Source organism: Jaculus jaculus, chromosome 4, assembly GCF_020740685.1.
Source record: "Jaculus jaculus isolate mJacJac1 chromosome 4, mJacJac1.mat.Y.cur, whole genome shotgun sequence".
NCBI classification, from domain to species: Eukaryota; Metazoa; Chordata; class Mammalia; order Rodentia; family Dipodidae; genus Jaculus; species Jaculus jaculus.
In genome coordinates, this window is record NC_059105.1 from 68,859,543 (window position 1) to 68,874,987 (window position 15,445).

Consider the following 15,445-nt stretch of genomic DNA (forward strand, 5'->3'; position numbering starts at 1 on the left):
TCCTGACTCAAAAAAATAAAAAAACTGAGCAAATATCTTACATGCTCCATCAAAACAGTTGATGGAGTTGAGGCTTCTGCCAACCCATTCTTCCACCTACCTCTCCCCAAATCCTACTTTGAAGCTTTCCCTTCAGAATTTAACATTGTCAGTTCCTTACACTATAGGAAACTATTAGAGATCAGGGAGAAAAAGAAATCATCATAACAATGTAAGGCGGTATGCTTTAAAGTGTTTTATAGCCAGCCTATGATCCCAACACTTTGGAGACTGAGATAGTGAAGGACAGGAGGAGAGAGCTAGCTTTTTTAAGCAGTTTCAGTTAGGGATCGAGGCTCAAGGAGAACCAAGAGGTGCCAGCTCACATGCCAATTTGCCCTGGCACTAGAATGAAACTCTTGGCAAAAAATGTCTGTTGAGACTGACCCGTAGCGCCCCCTGCTGCCCACAGCCTATTACGTACCTGGGTGGGCTGATCCAAATGGGCTGACCCTCAGGTTTATATTTCAAATTTACTAGCCAATCAGGTCTTCCCCTTATATCCCTGAATTGATGCTATGAAGGCTGTGACCTTCCAGCCCCACCCCCTTTCTCTTCTGGCACTACCCCAGGTGTGTGGGAGTCTCTCTTATCCTTGCGTTGCTTGAATGCACATGAGTCTGGCCTCTACCCTCAACCGGAGAGCATTGCATTGTTTTGTGATCTAAACTTTCTGCTTGCCTCAGCTTTGCAGTTTAGAATAACTTCTCACTTTAATTACATGTCTGATTTTTCTCTGATCTCCCAATCTGCCACGTGGGTGCTCTTACCAACCTAGACTTGCTACCTGTGTACTTAGTCTAAACTCAGGGTGCCAGGGGTGTACCCCTCTGCATTACTCATGTCTCCTCTGAAGCTCTTAGCCTCTTCTGTGATATCTGCCCTCTCAGTTTTTTCCATTGAGCCTCACTGTTTATCCTCTTCACTCACCTAAAAATACATGGCAGGTGCCATGTGGGTTCTTCTAGGTCTTCCAACACAAACTCCTAGATTATGCTTTCCACATGCCTGTAGCTTTGCCCTAATTTCCTTTTAAAAGCCTCAATTTCAGGCTGGACAGATGGCTTAGCAGTTAAGGTGCTTGCTTGCAAAGCCTAAGGACTCATGTTCAACTCTCCAGGTCCCCTGTAAGCCACATGCAAGTGTACAAGGTCACAAATGTGCACAAGGTGGCACATGCATCTGGAGTTCGATTGTAGCGGCTGGAGGTCATTGGCGCACCAATTCCCTCCCTCCTTATAAAAATGCCTCAGTTTCTCGTAAGTCTGCATGTTTGCAGCTTCACCATAATTTCTCTTTAAAAGTCTCAGTTTTAATTCCCCTCCACAAGTTTGCAGCTCTACTCCAGTTTTTCCCCAAAGATCCTCAGTTTCTCTTTTGCTCCACATGTACAACTAAGTTCTGAAACTTCCCATGTGCTTACAACTCTGTTCCAGTCCTTTCTGAGGACCTCAGTTTCTCTTAAATGAACCTTACAAACGATACAATGTTTCCACATGAACATGTGTTTCCTACTTTCCACTAGCCTCTCTTCCTACACCCCAATCTCCCATAAATAAACTTCACAATTTTCCCCTAAATAAACTTAGTAATTCATAATTTATCCTTCTTGAGTCCATTCTATTAATTCTTTATTAAAGGTAAGACAGAACCCAAAACTTGGGGTTTATAAATTCTGGGTGACCCCTCTTGAACCCCAAAATCTTGCATCAGTAGGAAGATCACTATAAGTACAAGGGCAGCCCCAGCTGCATAGTAAGTTTTCAGGTCAGTTTGGGCTAGCATGAGACCATGTTTAAAAACAAAAAGATTTTTAGGCTAGAGAGATGGCTTAGCAGTTAAGGTGCTTGCCTGAAAACCCTAAGGACCCAGGTTCAACTCCCCAGGACTCACATAAGCCAAGTACACATAGAGGTGCACTGCTGATGTGCCCATTCTCTCTCTAATAAATAAAAAATAATTAAAGTTTTTAAATGAAGTGTCTTATTTAATAAAAACATCATGAGAAGGATACACTGGCTTCCCCTTACATAGGAGAAGATTGTGACTTGGAGCATGCAACTGACTAAGCTGTAGAATTTGGGCATGACCTAGTTTATCCAACTCTGGGCCAAGCCTCCCCCATTAAACACTACACATGAATGGCTCCATCCATCATTCACCTCTCAGATGTAAACATTTCAACTCTCCTGGCTCCTATTGTTGCCTTTAAAGGTGAAAGCCCATACACTTTGCTAAAGGAAACCCCAGGTAGATATACACAATTCCTCTTGCCAACTCTAGGAAACACAGGTAGATGACCACTCTCCCATGCCCTCCCCTGCCCCAGGGAACTTGCCAGATGTTTTTGTCTGGCTGCAGGAGTGTGTTTATGCGGTTCACAATCCAGCTGAACAGCCTCCCGTACAGGGCCTTGGACATGGCATCCCTGACATCTGCAGCCCTGTCCACAGTGTTGGCGCGGACAATGGTCTCCCCCCGGGTGACCACACAGTGGGACGTGAGGGCGTCCTGCAGCTCTTCAGGGCTGACGCACAGAACGTAGGCAGCTGGAACAAAGTAAAGATGACACTTTGATGTGGCCATCCCTCCATTCACTTGGTGTATCGGCATGTATGAAGAGTCAGACTGTTCTAGGTGCTTCAGAAACAAGACAAAGAAATGAGGTTCCCAACCCCACTTCCAGGCTGGACTGACACAAGAGTCCTAAATAGTTCTGAAAGCTCTTCCTAAGTATTTGGGTTAAAAAAAAAAAAAGGGTGGGGGTGAGAAGTGATCTTTTATCAAATAAGTTGAAGGAATAGTCAGTCACAAAGCACATTGGCCTAATAAGTGCTGTAGCTTAACACAGAAATATCTTCTTTGTTTGTGTCTTGAGACAGATTCTTACTATGTAGTCCAGGTGAGCTGACTTCAAGTTCTCCATTTTCCTGCCTGGGCCTTCCAAGGCCTGCGATTACAGATGTGGGATGCCACACTTGGATGGGTCTTGCTGTTGTTCTGTTTTATTTTTTAAACTGAGACTTCTCATCCTTTGTGTACCATTCCCTACAAAGGTTTATTCCATGGACTCATAGAAGGGCCCAGCCTTTTGTATTTTTATAAAAAGTTTTGTAGGGCTGGAGATACAGCTTAGCAAAGCCTAAAACCACATGTTCAAATCTCTAGGTCCCACATGAGCCAGACACAGTGACACAAACATGCAACGTCACACATGTGTCACAAGAGTGGGGGCACATACATCTGGAGTTTGTTCACGGCAACTGAAAGGCTCTGGTGTGCCCATTCTCTCTCTTTCTCAAAAATAAAATGAAATAAAATAAAAGGTTTTGCAGATGGTTTTCCAAGCAGTCATGGTGGAGAATCAGGGCCTCGTCACTTGCCATGAAATACTGTTTTTTAGAGCACTTATCTGCAGCTTCGAGAAGGAACACTAACATTGCAGATGTCATTTTGGAAACATTGGTTAGTGGGAACATCCAGAGCTAGCAGAAGGACCAGAACATTTGCAGTACATGCTAAGATTCTTGGAAAATTACGAAAGCCAGAGATAGATGTACTTTGGCCACACAGCCAAAGCTCACACACACCAAACACTTACCATTTTCCAAAGCTTCGGCATTGGGCACCTCACTTTTATCAGTTTGGTGCTGAGAGGAAATAGCTGCAAATTCAATGTTCCCAATATTCAAGATTCCAGCCAGAATTTTGTATACTGAATGCACCTCCTGCAAAGGACATGTTTGAAGGTCTTTGTCAAGCAAACCATGAATCACTTCCCCTTTTGGTTGACTGTACTAGCTGTCCATCAGAATCTATTCTCCTTCCTGAACACACACAAAGTTCCCACCTTCCCTTGCACTTAGGAGTATCAGTGTCAAGTGTTAACAATGAGTCACACAGAATAATGAGGTTTTCCTCAGGCCCCAGGCTCTGTGGGAGTGAGCACCCCTCTGCCCACCTTGTTCCTCACCATTGCTGCCTGGAACTCCCAGCAACCTGGCCTCGGGTATGCCATCAGAGTTGCAATGGAATTGAGCTGTTCTGAGACCTGAACATCTTTGCTGGGAATGGCAATCAAGAAGGAACTGATCTTCTTTGACCTTTAGACCACAATTTTTTAGTCTTTTACCTAATTAACACCAGCTCCTGATTTCAGGGATGCTACCTTCTTCAAAACAAGAGAGAAAATGTTCCTTTCACCTCTTTTGGATTTATGAATTAACCTGAGAGGCCATCAATTGATGACTCTCTAGGACACCTCAGAGTTACATGGTAGAGTATTTCATCAAGGAAGAAGTCAGGAAATATTTTGTAAGACTCACTAGAAATGATATCATGATATAATAAGAAATACATATTTGACCTTTCTCCAGTTGCTGATACATCAGCTTCTAAAATCCTTATAATTAAATAGGTGGTAGGATTTTTGTTATGGCAACAACTGTCTTTCAACCATACCTGAGTTTATGCTAATAAAGTGAATCTTGCTGGCTTTCAGATCAGATTTGAGATTAGGATTAGCCCAAGAAGGAACCAATTATATGTACAGAGGGTTGGAATTTTTGGTCCCTCATCCACCAAATTCTGAGGAGGGAATAGAGGCTACAGACCAAGTTCATACCAATGGCCAATAATTAATCGGACATGCACATGTAGTGTAAACTCCATAAAACCCTTAAGCAATAGGATCCTAAAGCTTCCATGTTGGTGATTCCAGAGAGATTCTGGGAGGGTGGCATGCTCAGAGGGCATAGAAACCCAGAGCCCCTTGCCACCTGTTGCTCTATTCATTGTTTTCTTTTGGCTATCCCCAAGTTTTATCCTTTATAACGAATCTATAACCTTATGTAAAAAAAAAAAATTCTGAGTTCTGTGAGCTGCTATAGTGAATTATCAAGCCTAGGCCAAAGGTCATGGTTACCTCAGTTTCTAACCTGCCGATCAAAACTACTAGAGGTCTGAGACATGACTGGTGTTTGAAGTGGTGGCAGCCTTGAGGGACTGAGCCCATAATAGAACCTGATACTAACTCTAGGTACATAGCTTGAGTTGAATTGTGGATAATTCAGCTGGTGTCAGAGAATTGATGTGGGGTTAAAGGAAAAAAAAACAACAACACATCTTATGTCAGAAATTTGAATAAAAACAATTCAGAGTAGATAAATCCTATTGTTACATATTCAAAGTTGAATATGTAAGTAGCTTCAATGGTTTAAAATTAAAGTGCATTTATTTATTTAATATTTACATTTTTCTATTTGTGAAACAATGAAATATCAAGCCAGGAAATTTCTGCATTTTAGGCTAATAAACAAAACCACTTCCACAAAAAAATACACAGGCAGGTTACTTGATTTAGTACTATACATAATAGCAAACTAATAGGAACTGTCATCAGACCATTGATAAAGTGCTGCTCTCCAAATTGAACCTCCCTAGAGACATTACAATACTCAATGAAACCTAAAACCTGAGCTCAGGCTGTTAACAGTGACATCTGCTGGATCCTCGATATCGCTATGGAGATGAATGGGCAGGAAGCTGAGCTGCTGCTCTACATAAATATTATCCTTCCAACTTCTAAATCAAGGGCAAGCAGTCAGTCATGTTTCCAACTTCGGGAATCGCTGTTTCATCACACAACTTAAAAGTGGCTAAGAATGCCTACCCAATGGGTTTTCTGGGACTTGCTTGGATTAAACATGACAGCACCTCATTACCTTGATCAATACAGCGTGAGGCTTACTGAAAGCATTAAGAGACTCCCAAGGAGGCAGATCTGAGAGCTTGACTCGAGCAGTGATTCTATATCTGCCATGTCTATATCTGGCTCCCTCAAGGGGTTATCTAAACCTCCCCGTACTTTTTCTTAGGGAAAAAGTGCATTTCCTCTACTGAAAGCACATGCATATATTTCATATGTCACTGAACAAGCCATGACGCGTCCCCAGGTAAGCCTCCAAGCGTTTCAGCACCGTGACGATGAGCGGCGGTGTTTGTCAGACACCGAGTCCTCTTCAACACAGTGCTCAGGCAGCCAACAAAATCAGAAACCTACCTGTGGCCTTGAGCGAGAACACTTAAACTCAAGTACTGTGTGAATTGCTCAATCCTGCTTCTTTGGGTCAACCTCCTAGGTTTGGTGAAGCGAAACAAGGAGGAACTACTGAACACTCCCCAGTTAAGGAGAACTTAGCCATAGTGTGCTCCCTATTTAGGGGGCTTTTCTCCCATTTGAATCCTTTTTTCTTTCTGATCTAGGAACCTACACACACACACACACACACACACACACACACACACACACACACACACCATGTGTTCAATTCAAAACATCTCTTGTGCCAGCCATGGTAGAGCCCCATAGGTTCAATATCCATCTGTGCAATGACCCTGCCCTTCTCAAAACCTCTTGAACAAATGGGGAAGGTATTCTACCTTTTGTCACTTGCTTTCTCCTGCCCCGTCACAGCTGTGGAGCCTCTTCAAATCCCTGCCTTTTCTCTAGTCTTCCTATACTATTATCTCTCTGTATTTTTTTTTCCAACCTCTAATTCTCTGATGCATTCACAGAATGAGAAATAGTATCAAGAAGGCTTAACAAGCCTTCCTTCAACTGGGGCATCTCAGTTTACTGTGGAGTAGGAGTCTTCCCCAACTGGTAAAAGTGGGGAGAGTGTTTCTCCACCAAGCCCCTCCCCACTTTTTTTGGGCACTTCCTTACTGATGAAAGTTTCTCCCATACAGTGTTGAGGCCAAGGTGAGTGTTCAAAAGTACTGATTTGCTGAAATCACCTCTGGCCTGGCATTCAGGTCCCTCAGGTGGTTATCCCTCCTGTACCTCCCCAGGAACTCACTTCATCTCTTCCTTTTCTGTAGGCTCTTTTATTTGTCACAGTTCTGCCCCAAACACTGTACCAGGATCAGCTATAGATTACAATTTCTTACTTGGTTTCTTTGCGCCTTAAAAGCCAATGGTATCCCATTGTCTGTTGTGAAGGCACTGGAAATCCTTAAGACCCCAAGTTATATTTCAAAACAGGTACCTCTTCAGTCTTTTTATTTTTCAGCACTATTGTTTTGATTCATAATCTATTTTGAAGAGAAAAATTTTGCTCTGAATTTCTCTATCCCCTCTACATCCGGGGATCTACAGAACATGTCCAATCTCAACTAATACATGCAGTACTAAATGTTATAATTAAATTTACTCCATATGCTATGTTAATTACATTATCAGCAGGACGAACAGGACTAAACAAAAACAGAGTGGTTTGACTCTAGACTTAGAAGTGAAAAGCTTTGATCTTCTCAGCTGGGTTCAAAACGGACTCCTCTGAGCCCCTTGCGAGGAGCCACCACCCTCGACAGCTCCTCCCACCAGGGAAGTTTCTTTATAATAACCTTGGGGTCAAGTGTTCTTTGAGATGCTTTTGGCTGCTATCCCAGAATTAAAATTCATCCTCCTGAGTCCCTGCTAAAGTTTGCATCTCATAATTCTGCTGTAAGGTTTTGAAGGGGGGCGGGGAGTTCTATAGGGAACTAGTGACCTTCTAAGAAAGGACAGGAAATATAATTTTAATTGAATTGGCCAGTGCATTTAAGTTCTGTCTAGAAATGTCTGGCAGAAAATCATAAGAGAAAGTTCTGTCCCCTCAGCCATTTGGCATTTGCCGCCTGACTTCATTCAACCAAGTCTTTCTGAATCTAATCACATTGCTGTGGCTTTGGAAACATAAAGTGAGCTGAGATAATTCAGCAGAACAGGTTATCTACAGAAATATAGCCATAGGTGTTAGGGTCAGAGAGATAAGATGCCCCCTCTTCATTCCATTTCAAAGCTGCTGATTGATTTGGGTTGATTTACTTGCAAATGAATTAATGAGGGACACTGTGAAGACACATACAATGACATGCCATTACACTCCCACTATTCATTGACCAGCCTAGACCAGGCACAAATGAAAGATTTTCACCCTGGCTATCATTTCTTTCTTTTCATATCCATTTGTACAGTCATTCATTTCTTTCTGTCGTACTTTCTTCCCTTAGGGATAGCTTACTTCAAGGATATGAACTTATACTTAATTTCTTCTGTTTTAAATTTGTTTTGAAATTCTTATAATTTTAATGTTTTAAATTTGCTGCCAATCACATTTGTTTTATTATTAGTCACATGCTTATACATTTCCACTGCTAGAATAGTACCATTGCATACTTCCTTCTAATCTCTCCACAGCATTCTAACAATATCATTGTAGTCTTTGAAAGCAAAATATCATCTACCTCATGGGCTCACTTCACTGTGCTCCTTGTCTACTTTTAAATGTTTTATATATTTATTTGATTTTTTGTGGGGGGGTTCAAGGTAGGGTCTTGCTATAGCCCAGGCTGACCTTGAATTCACTACGTAGTCTCAAGGTGGCCTTGTACTGATGGTGCCTATCTCTGCCTCTGCCTTCTGAGTGCTGGGATTAAAGATGTGTGCCACCACACACGGTTTGTTTGTTTGCTTGTTTATTTGAGAGGGAGAGAGAAAGAGGCAGATAGATAGATTAGATAGATAGATAGATAGATAGATAGATAGATAGATAGATAGATAGATAGATAGATAGATAGAGAATGGTTAGGCCAGGACCTTTAGCCACTGCAAACAAACTCCAGATACATGTGCCACCTTGTGCATCTGGCTTTATGTGGGGACTGGGGAATTAATCCAGGGTCCTTAGGTTTGTAGACAAGCGCCTTAGCTGCTGAGCCATCTCTCCCACCCTCCTGTCTACTTTTGAGGAAGTATGCTTAACACTTTGGCATGACATAGACTATGGACTTGGACACACTTCAAATGGTTCGGCTTCTATCTCTCCCATGTGTTGACTCCTCTGGTGACACGTTACATAAGCTCTACAAACTTATCTCCATAAAGGTGCTTTAACAATAGGAGAACCTGTCTAACTGTTCTCCTAGGAGGAGCCAAGGGAAATGCATTTCTATTTTTATTCTGACCTTTGGGATTTTTTTCACTGTCAGTTTGTAGTATGTGGGAGGCCAACAGAGAAATGAACAGCTAGCTCAAAAAAGAAAATAAAGGAAGGCATTATTATGACTAAAATCAACCATGACCATGCTGGGGCGGAGAGGGCTGGCCACACTCATTGGATTCCGGAAGCAATCCTTTATTTAGAGTGGCTGTCCAAGGCAACTGGCTGTTTTGTAATCTAATCCCTTAAGGTTGAACATTCTAATTTACCCTCCTAATTACTCAACTTCTTTGCGAGAAAAGCAAAAGAACCTATATGTTTCTTGTAAATTGATGGCATGAAGCCCAGAAACTATGACATAACACATCACAAAATAATATTTGAGCCTAGGATTACAAATGCTATCTATCAACCCTAGCACATATTTAACAGAGTCAACCTGTATGTAGTATGAAAAAAGCAATACAATGTTTATAGCAACAGTTAAGCGTCTGATTCTATGCCAGGGAGAAGGAAGTGACTGCAAACAAAATGCCAAAAGGGTTTTGAATCATTTGTCTTCATGCACTAAGAGCTACTTGCATATGTAGAGTTTCTGGGGCTGAGATGGAACAGACCCACAGATTCCCGTACTACTGCCAATGCACTTTGTTGATTGGAATTACCCCCAACTCCAAGAAGGGCAGCACTGTTTTGGCATCTGCTATTACAGGTGTAGTGAATGGGAGACAGAGGTTACAACCGGCGGATGTATGGTACTTCTTGCACTTTCCATCTGGTTCAGTCCTTCTTGGATGGACCAGAGGGTCTGCGTTTTGGACACACCCTGAGGCAATGGCAAAACTTATGGTCCTCAGACCCCTTGTGGAGTAGAAACTTCTTACTCCATCCGTCTGTACGTTAGAGCATGCAGGCCATCTAAGAATACAAACACTTGCATTTGCTTCTCTCGTGACGACCACTCACCCTGTCAGTGAAGCCAATGATCCTGAAGCAATGCTGGATTGCTTCGAATTGTCTTCTGTAAGACGTGTTGGAAGTGATGTCATGCATGACTCTTCCTGCTTCATCAGCTACGTACCTACCGAAGTGCACACAGTGAGGGTTACCTTGGGAAGATGGCTCTTCAAGGGCTGGGCAGGTGACACTCGGGCTTTTAATACTGGGAATATGGCTGAGAAAAAAATGGCTGCAGTTGAGTTCTTGATCATTCTAGAATGCACATGGCGGGACGTTGTTCTCGCTACCCCCTCTGGCATATTTAGGCTAAATTGACTCTGGGTTTCTTGTCAGTTAGGAAAACATTTACTTCTGTACTTGTCAACTGCTAATTTCACATTCATTTGAAATTATAAGGAGAGCCCAAGAGTAAAGGGCTCTGCAGTAAAACTCACCTAGGAGGCTTTTCCTCAGGAAGTCTGAACTCAGAGAGTTTCTTTTGATGATAAAGACCAGCATAAATATAGTAAAATATGTGAAAATTTTTCTCTCCCCTGTAAAAAAAAAAAAAGAGGAAGAGACTTTGTGCCATGTTCTGGGATTCTTCATCCTAAGTAATTTATATCATTTCCTTTCTGCACAAAACATATTCAGCTTTGCGTAATTCAGGCTGCATCCCAATTATATAATAAAATATTAGTAGGATTTGTACAGCGATTGTCACTATAATGCCTTACTGCACACACTCATCTTCACTTAAAGCTAGAGGAGGTTTCATAACTAGGACAGGTTAGCATATTAGCAATCATCCCACACAACTCCCAAGCCCTGGACATCTATGTCACAGCCCTTGTTACTTCAGAGAGAATGAGGGCCAGCTCAGAGGGACCAGCCAAGTACCTGCTTTACTGGAGCCCCTGACAGCAAGTGGCTTGAGAGTCACACAGCAGCCAAGGGCAAATCAGTCCCAAAACTGAGCTCTGCACCTCCTGAAATGGTCCACTTCCAAGTATCCCTCAACACGTTATTCCTCCACTCTCATGGTCTCCTGTTGTTCACCTCTTTGAGGTCAGCCACCCACAGATCTTTCAGATAGCTGCCAGCCTGCCCATTGGTGTTAGCTTGTAACAGAGAAGGTATAGTAAGTGATACCAAGAGCACTATATATATTTATATACATATATATATATTTATATACATATATGTGTGTGTGTGTGTGTGTGTGTGTGTGTGTGTGTGTATATACATATATATATATATATATATACATACATACATATTCATTGTTTTACAACTTCATTAGTTCACAATGTATTTGGAGAGTTTCAGAAGGAAACTGGTCCTTCAGCAAGGATGGCTTGAGAAGCCTTGCCTCAGATCTCTTTCTTCCCCCCGGAGAAAACAGTCTCTTCTGACAGTGCTGGATTGTAACAAAGGCTCTTACTGGACAACCTCACTCTGGAAAGAAATCTGCTTTTCCTTTTCCCCTTGTCTCCATCTGTGACTTGGCCTCTTCTCTGTTCTTTATCCTCTCCAGGCCATCATCTTTCTTTCCTTGCTTGACCTGCGGAGCTGTTCTAGTACATTTTCACTGTTTGTTGCCCTGTATTCCAGATGCCTCTCTGTGCCATTTCTAACACATTTGTTTACTGAACTAGTAATCTTTTTCTTTTTTTTTTGAGGCAAGTCCAACAGACTGGCCTTTTTTTTTTTTTTTTTTTTTTTGAGAGAGAGAGAATTGGCATGCCAGGGCCTCCAGCCATGGTAATTGAACTCCAGACATGTGTGCCACCTTGTACACACGTGTGATCTTGTGTGCTTGCATCACCTTGTGTGTCTGGCTTATGTGGGACCTAGAGAGTTGAACATGGGTCCTCAGTCTTCAGAGGCAAGCTCCTTAACCACCAAGCCATCTCTCTATCCCTAAACTAGTAATCTTTTTTTTTTTTTAATCAGTGAAAATTGAATCCAGGCCCTTGTATATGCAAGGCAAGTAATTTACCACTGAGTTATATCTCCAGCCAATGGGTTTTGAGACTGGGTCTTACAATGTAGCCCAGACCAGTTATTCATGATCCTCCTGCCTCCACATCCTACTACTAGGATGACAATGTATGTGCCACCACATTGCAGCTGGTTATTTTGAGTGTGTGTATATGGTATGTGCAGTGGTGATGTATGTGTGTATGTGGTATATGCACGTGTGTGTGTGTGTGTGTGTGTGTGTGTGTGTGTGTGTGTGTGTTTGCAGGTCTGAGTGACCCTTGCATGCATGTGTGGTGGCCACAAGAGAATATCAGGTATCTCCCTCTGTCACTCATCTGTGTGTTTTCTTGAGATGGAGTCTCTCTGAACCCAGAGCTGTCATTCTGGGTGAGACTGGCTGACCAGTGATCCTTGGGTCTCTGCTCCACAGAACTGAAGTTAACAGGTGTTTGTGACCATGCCCAACTGCTTACATGGATGCCATGTAATCAAATTCAGGGGAACCAGGCCCATTTGGGTTCTCATGCTTGTGGCATGTGCTCTTACCTGCTGAGCCATCTCCCCAGCCATATTTTTATTTATTATTTCTTTTCTTAGTATGTGTGTGTAGAGTATTGTGAGGGGTGGTGTGCACAATGCATATGTGTGTACAGATTTGTTCGCCCTGCATACGTGGAGGCCAGAGTATGTTGGTACCCTTCTCTTACCACTCACCTGCATATTGCTTGAGACACGGATTTTCCCTCAATATGGAGCTGCTGTCCATTAGAGAGCTCCAGTGATTCTCCAGTCTCTGATCCCCATGGACTGGGTTACATGTGTGGCTATAACTAGCCTTTTACATGTGTTCTTGGGAACTGAACTTGGAAGTCTCTGGCCCACGAGTCTCTCATGCTTAAATGGCAAGCACTCTTAACTGCTGAACTATCTCCCCAGCCCCCACTTTAATTTTAATTTTAATTTTTTTTTTTTTCAAGGTAGGGTCTCACTCTAGCCCAGACTGACCTGGAATTCACTATGTAGTCTCAGGGTGGCCTTGAACTCACAGTGATCCTCCTTCCTCTACCTCCCAAGTGCTGGGATTAAAGGTGTGCACCACCACACCCGGCCAAGTTTTATTTTTTAAAAATAAATTTTATTGCATTTTTTAAAAAGTTTTTTTTTAATTTTTTAACTTATTTATTTGAGAGAGACAGCAAGAGGCAGATAGCGAGAAAGAGAGAGAATGGGCATGGCAGGGCCTCTAGCCATTGCAAATGAACGCCAGTCTTTGTAGGCAACTTCCTTAACCACTAAGCAATCTCTCCAGCCCTAAAAATATTTTTACTTATTCATTTATTTGCACAGTAAGAAGAAAGAGAGAGAGAGAACTGGCATGCCAGGGCCTCTAGCCATTACAAACAAACTTCAGATGCCTGTGCCACTTTGTACATCTGGCTTTATGTGGGTACTGGGGAATTGAACCAATTTGTTAGGCTTTGCAAGCAAGTGCCTTAGCTACTGAGCCATTTCTCCAGCCCTATTGTGTGTTTTTAAGGCATACATTATGGAATAAGATAGAAAGTTTTTCAAAGGCTTACTATTTAACTGGTAAATTTATTACATGTCAGTAATGGCGGGTACAGTGCCAGATGCCAAGGAGGTAGGACTAAGATGATTCATGACATTTGAAGCATTTCTTCTAGACACAGAGTTAATGAAGCAAGCAGTAAACTTGGGATGAGGGCTTTGAGAGAAACAAGCAAAGGGCTATGATGAAGAATAATGGAGGATGGAAATTACTTGTGTCATATCAGGGGAAGGACTTTCTAAGGAAATAACCCTTGCGTGAAGCCCTGAGGCCTGAGTAGGAAGCTCAAGGAGCTACAGAAAGAAAGGGAAAGAAGGGCTGGAGGGATGGCTTAGTGGTTAAGGCGCTTGCCTGCAAAGCCAAAGGACCCAGGTTTGATTCCCCAGGACCCATGTTAGCCAGCTGCACAAGGGGGCGCTCATGTCTGGAGTTCGTTACCAGTAGCTGGAAACCCTGGTGTGCCCATTCTCTCTCGCTCGCTCCCTCTTTCTCTAACAAATGAATAAATAAATAAATAAAATATTTTTAAAAGAACCCTCTGCGTGCAATACTCACACAGGACTGAGAGAATGCCAGTGACAGAGAGGTGATCAGACAAGCAGGGCCAGCCCTTACCTTACCAGGCCTTGGCAAGCCAGAACAGGGCACTGATTAAGCTACTAGAGGGTTTTGTTTTTTGTATTGTTTCAAACTAGCACTGCATGTACTGTCAGTGTGTAACATGTTGACTACACTTGTTATGAGAAAAGTACTGCCATGTAAGCCATGAAGGATCCACGAAGACCTGGCAGGTGGTCCAAAGAAGAAAGAAATGCAAACTGGATGGTGTGATGGCAGTGGTGGTGGGGAATGAAGGCGGGGTGAAACATGCATGTTAAGAGAAACAATTAGGGCTGGAGAGATGGCTTAGCGGTTAAGCGCTTGCCTGTGAAGCCTAAAGACCCCGGTTTGAGGCTCGGTTCCCCAGGTCCCACATTAGCCAGATGCACAAGGGGGCGCACGTGTCTGGAGTTTGTTTGCAGAGGCTGGAAGCCCTGGCGCGCCCATTCTCTCTCTCTCCCTCTATCTGTCTTTCTCTCTGTGTCTGTCGCTCTCAAATAAATAAATAAAAATAATTTAAAAAAAAAGAGAGAAACGACTAGAGAACATCCTAATCCATGGAATGAGGTGTGGGGCTGCAGTCTGCCTCCTTGTTTTCTAGCTTGATGGCACCATTCACTGAGGTACAAAACAGTAGGCCAACCATGAGTACCACTGGTTCGCTAATGTGCAGGCTTGGCCTGACCCATCTTGTTCTTGCGTCCTATAGTTTTATTGCAGATGGCTCTCCATTCTTTGAGATTTTCCTACCAACATCCATCCCTACCATTGGTTCACTTCATTTTGATTTTCATTTCATTTTGATTTTGTCTCTCAGGATTTAATTTAATTTTGATTTTTTTCTCTCAGGATTCAGTAGGCTTTGTTCTCATTGCAAATAACCTTATATCTTAGCATTTTAGCTCAAGTAAGGCCTTTTTTTTTTTTTTTTTTTTTTTTTTTTTGGCTACAGTCCATGGTTGGTTGGCAGTGAGGCCGTGAGGCTGTGCTCACTATAGCCACAATTAAGACTCAGCCACTGTCTTACACTTTGCCAGCTTCTGGATGATTTCCATTTAATGCCCATTTGCAAGAATTTCAGGCAACCTCACCCAAAGTCCAAGGACCCATGCCTTCAGCGTGCCGGGAAAGGTGCAGAACCACCATGATGAGATGAACAGGACTCACCCAGGTCTTATCTTCTTATTGTCTCATTCAATACTGCCAACAACTGTGCCAGCCCATGTCAACATGAAGACAGTCAGATACAGTGATGTCCAGCGAGCGACAGCACAGGCGCAATGGGTGTGTCAGGGGAACCCCCCCGCACTGTCTTTATAAAAGGGCA

General features: G+C 42.7%; 1 protein-coding gene across 3 annotated transcripts in view; it reads right to left on the reverse strand.

Annotated features, from left to right (window-relative positions):
- Positions 1 to 15,445, reverse strand: part of Myo3b (myosin IIIB) — a 470,798-nt gene that overhangs the window by 235,705 nt on the left and 219,648 nt on the right. For all 3 annotated transcript variants that reach the window (XM_045147622.1, XM_045147623.1, XM_045147621.1), the window contains 4 exons: positions 10,418 to 10,516; positions 9,990 to 10,104; positions 3,641 to 3,767; positions 2,378 to 2,588 (listed from right to left, as the gene is read on the reverse strand). In XM_045147622.1, the coding sequence (XP_045003557.1) occupies positions 2,378 to 2,588; positions 3,641 to 3,767; positions 9,990 to 10,104; positions 10,418 to 10,516 (552 nt within the window). The remainder of the gene's footprint in view (positions 1 to 2,377; positions 2,589 to 3,640; positions 3,768 to 9,989; positions 10,105 to 10,417; positions 10,517 to 15,445) is intronic.